This window comes from Momordica charantia (genome assembly GCF_013281855.1).
Source record: "Momordica charantia cultivar OHB3-1 chromosome 2 unlocalized genomic scaffold, Mcharantia_2.0 BLBB01000002.1, whole genome shotgun sequence".
NCBI classification, from domain to species: Eukaryota; Viridiplantae; Streptophyta; class Magnoliopsida; order Cucurbitales; family Cucurbitaceae; genus Momordica; species Momordica charantia.
In genome coordinates this window covers 20,306,355-20,311,511 of record NW_028275160.1, presented here as the reverse complement: position 1 = coordinate 20,311,511, position 5,157 = coordinate 20,306,355, and the positions used below count along the sequence as shown (strand labels likewise).

At 30.8% G+C, this 5,157-nt stretch overlaps 1 protein-coding gene across 1 annotated transcript; it reads left to right on the top strand.

Moving 5' to 3' along the window:
- The first annotated feature begins 301 nt into the window (after positions 1 to 301).
- LOC111025190 (terpene synthase 10) lies at positions 302 to 2,911 on the top strand. Its single transcript, XM_022303039.2, has 7 exons — positions 302 to 554; positions 778 to 1,066; positions 1,154 to 1,535; positions 1,631 to 1,852; positions 1,924 to 2,062; positions 2,185 to 2,433; positions 2,511 to 2,911. The coding sequence occupies exons 1-7, from the start codon at positions 327 to 329 to the stop codon at positions 2,802 to 2,804; spliced, it is 1,803 nt and encodes a 600-aa protein (XP_022158731.1). The 5' UTR covers positions 302 to 326; the 3' UTR covers positions 2,805 to 2,911.
- The last annotated feature ends 2,246 nt before the right edge of the window (positions 2,912 to 5,157 follow it).

Sequence of the window (5,157 nt, the reverse complement as noted above, 5' to 3'; positions counted from 1 at the left end):
TGAGCTATGTTCGCTTTGACAATTTAATAATTTAATTGGTTCATACACCAACAATTTTCTTATTGATGACGGAGTTGTGATGGGACCCACCTCAATTTAATAGTATTCGTTTTTTCCAAATTTTTGTAGAAATACAGCGTACCACAAAAATAAAATATAGAACGTTTTTTTCCTTTCTGAAAGAAAGAAGATGAAAATTTGGTTGTTTGCACTATTCAATTATTAGTGTATACGATGTAAAATTTGAACATAGAAGTTGCTTATAAAAAGAATTAGACTTTGCTTCACTTTTCATTACCAACAAAAACCAAATTCATTCACTCAATATGGCAATGGGTCTTCTCCATCTCCCTCTTCCTTCTCCCTTATCATCTTTTACAACCACACAACCGCTTCCTTCTCATTCTAACTTATGTATACTCTCTCGAATGGTTACACGACCGACCACCGTTGCTAAAGAAGTTTATGATGAGTCTATTGTTCGACGATCTGCAAATTACCAACCTCCCATTTGGAAGCACGAGTTTGTTCAATCATTGACAAGTGAATTCATGGTAACACGTTGATTAAAAAGAAAAAAAAAAGATAGATTATGAAACAATTATTTTCCTATTATTTTTAGTGATATTTATGTATAGCCAATTTTTAAAAGTAATACATGTGATTCGCAAAGTTGGGTGACCTGACTGAATATGAATATGAGCATAGATAAATCGCTATTGTACATTAATTTATCATTTCCTATATTTTTATATTACCTTCATGTACATTGTTCAGGAAGAGACGTGTTTAAATAGGAGGGATATTCTAAAAGAAAGAGTGAAAATGATGGTGACTGAAGAATTGGTTGGAGATCCTTTGAGACAATTGGAGGTGGTGGATGAATTGCAAAGGCTTGGATTGTCATATCACTTTGAAAAGGAAATAAATGAAATATTAGAGATTATTATGAATGATAGATTACATGGTGAAAAGAATTATAATATGGAGTGGAAGAAGAACAATTTATATGCCACAGCTCTTCAATTTAGGATTCTAAGACAACATGGCTATCACGTCCCTCAAGGTGAGAGATTTTACTTCCTTAGAGTAAATAATAACGAGTGTTTGTAAAATATGATTAAGGTAAGTATTGTTCACTAATCACATGCAGAGGTCTTCAACGAGTTTAAGGAGGAGATGGAAACTTGTAGTATATGTACTGTTTGTGAAGAGCGAGCTAAAGGAATGTTATCATTGTACGAAGCTTCATTTTTAGCAATGGAAGGTGAAAATTATTTGGATGAAGCAAGAAACTTCGCCCTCAAATATCTTTGCAATTACCTCAAATCAAATAGCAATGGAATTTTTTCGATCATGGTAAGACATGCTTTGGAACTCCCGATTCATTGGAGGATGCAGAGATTGGAGGCCAGATGGTTCATCGATGTTTATGAAAGAAAACCAGATTCAAGTCTCATGTTGTTGGAGTTGGCCAAGTTAGATTTCAATATTCTTCAATCCACGCACCAGGCCGAGCTAAAACATGTGTCCAGGTAACAGAACATTATACTTTCAGCAAAGTTACATAATTTTGAATCTTGTCTAAATTTTCGAAGTATGTTGAGTTGTTATATTGGTGGATGCGAAGGTGGTGGAAGAGCACAGGACTGGGAGAAAAACTTGGTTTTGCAAGGGACAGACTGATGCCAAATTTCTTGTGGTCTGTGGGAATGAGTACTAGTGAGCTTCACCTCGGATACTTCAGAAGAATGACCACCAAGATTGCTTCTTTAATAACAATAATTGATGATGTTTATGATGTTTATGCAACTTTGGACGAACTTGAGCTCTTCACCGATGCAATTGAGAGGTAATTAATTAATTTTTGTAATCAAATTTAACCAATATACATGCGTTTAAATTACAAATTTATAATTTCAGATGGGATATTGCTGCAATACATCAATTACCAGATTACATGAAAATATGTTTCATTGCTCTCCATAACACCATCAACGATATGGCTTTCGATGCTCTCAAAGAACAAGGAGTCAACGTCATTCAATATTTAAGAAAAGTGGTAAATGTTTATTGTTAATATTCTTTATATAAAAATCAATTGACAATGAGATGTGACTTATCTTTTCAACGTGGGGTCCTTCATTGGAAATTCTAACTTCATTTACATTCAAATGTTTGTAGTGGGTAGATTTATGCAAAACATTTTTGATTGAGGCAAAGTGGTACTACACCGATTGTAAACCAACGTTGGAAGAGTATTTAGAAAATGCTTGGATTTCAGTATCGGGACCTCTTCTTCTAGTTCACGCTTATGTTTTTGTCACAAAGTCAATAACAAAGGAGGATTTGGAAGGCTTGGAAGACTATCCTGATATTATTCGATATTCGTCCATGATTTTTCGCCTTTCCAATGACTTGGCTTCATCATCGGTATATTAATTTCATTACTTGTGTTTACGCATTGGGGAATAATCACTAATGATTATACTTTTTTCTCAAAATCATAGGATGAAGCAAAGAGAGGTGAGGTTGCAAAATCACTCCAATGTTACATGAACGACACGGGTGCCTCCGAACATGAAGCACGGACGCATATAAAAGGTTTGATTATCGAATCATGGAAGAGAATGAACCGATTACACAGTTCGAATTCTTCATCATACTTTTCTCAAACTTTCTTTGAAATTGCCTCAAATCTTGCGAGAATTGCTCACACAGTATACCAACATAGAGACGGGCACACTGTTGAAGATCATGAAAGCAAAGATCGTGTGTTATCCTTATTCATCAATCCTATTTAGATTCATATGTAGATTTTAATTAAATATTATTTACTGTTGGTGAATGTTCATTTATGAGATCTGCGCATATAAATAAACAATTACGAACAACTATTAAATGCTCTAAATGTCAAAGGAGTGAGGAAAAATACTATTGATAACTAGGAAAATAATTTTAGAAATTCGTTGGCTTCAGTGTAGAAAGCCTTATAATTTCGTTACAAGCATCTACTTAGAGATAATGCTGCTAATATAGTAACAAATAAATGATGTACAGTTGCTTCCATTTACTACCTAACAAAAATTTATCTTTTATATACCATGTTAAACTTCAAATAACTTTTTTTATATATATATATATGTGAGTATCCGAGTCACCTCGACTAATTTCACGGAACAACTACTTGACTCTACAATATTTGGTGTCGGAAAATACAAATTATGTCATATTGCTATAAAATAACGTAGATATTTATAGAATTGATTGATTCCAAAATTAAATGAGTCACCCATGATTTACTAGACTTGTCACATCAAATCAATTTACCCTTCAAATAATTTTAAATGGTTTAAAAATAGGTAATTTGAGATGTGATGTAATAATTATGAGTTTGGGTGGTCCATGGTTGATAGTCAAATAAACAGTCATGTGACAATGACGTTATAATTCCGAATGTTGATAACATGTTTATTGGATTTTGATATCTTAATCCTTACTGTTAAAGTTCAAAATTATTAAGAATTGTAAATAATTAAAAAATAGTTATAAATCCTAATGAAATATTTTAAAAGGATATATTTATAAGGGTCTATTGCAATAATGACAAAAAGATTAGGTGAAGTAACAAAATTAGCATCCACATTTGGAATTTTTAAATATAACAATTTTTCTCAAAAAAAAAAAAACCAAGGTAGCCCAACTTGAAAAATCTCAGATTTACCTTTAATTAGCCCAAAAAATACGGAAACCCAATAAACCAGTCTTGTGAGACGTTGGATTTATTTCCCCTCAGATTTCTACTAATATATATGTCCGATATATATTTGATATGTCACTTATATCTCATTGATATACAATTGATATATCATTGATATAACTAAGATATTTACTCATATAACTTCTTGTATGATTATACAATTTACCATTTATTGATTTACTACTAGTATAATACTAATATAGGTATAATATGTACTTGATATATGTTTGATATACCACTAATGTACCACTGATATCAACTGATTTACTTCCGATATAACTATGTATCTACTGATATAACTCCTGATATAATTGATTTACAACTGATATAGCACTAATATATGTCAGATATATACTTGATATAACTCTAGTTTACCACTAATATCTCAGTAATATACGATTGATGTTAACTGATATAACTATGATATCTATTGATATAATTTATTGTATGACTATATAATTTACAACTGATATATACTTGATATGTCTCTGATTTACCACTGATATATTGCTAATATAACCGTGATATCTACTGATATAACTATGATATTTATGTGTTATATAATACCAATACATCCACTAATTTTATCAGATGAAAACAAGGTTGCAAACAAAGAAAATGAAATATAGAGTTACTGATATAACCATGATATCTACGGATATAACTTCTAATAATTATATGATTTACTATTGATTGAATTACCCCTCGTATAGCCCTGATAATGTTTGAAATATATTTGAAAAACATCTAATATACAACTGATTTATTTTTAATATAACTATGATATTTATCAATATAATTTTTTTTAATTATCATTGGTCGATCTATTGATATAACTTATGTTACGAGATTTACCACTGATATATATCTACTATATGATTTACCATTGATTTAGCATTGATATAGTAGTGATATGTGTGTGATAGGTAATTGATATACTCGTGATTTACCAACTATGATACATTTGTATTGATTGGCCACTTTAACATTTTGAATGAATTTTTTTATTATTTTTTACTATAAAAAGGGACCTTAAGAAACTAGGGAGTTTGTTGATGGGTTTCTCTTGTACATTGCTATAATATTATTAGATAAAGACAATACCATTACTCATTGGAATAGTCAAACTCATCAATGTTCTGGATCCAACTGAATTCCTATATAACTTGGAATATAATTGAATGGAATGGAAGGGGAGGGAAAAATACCTTTTGAGGGTTTTTTGCAATAGCAAATTATGCAAGCTCGTTTGTTGGATTTCGAAATAAATAATTCTCATTATTTTGCAATATTTATAGTTTTAAAAAGTCGTTGACATTTCCTTAAATAGACAAAATGATTTTGCTCCCCAATACAATTTCCCTATTTATAATGGGTTGCTAATTCTCTTTTCTTTT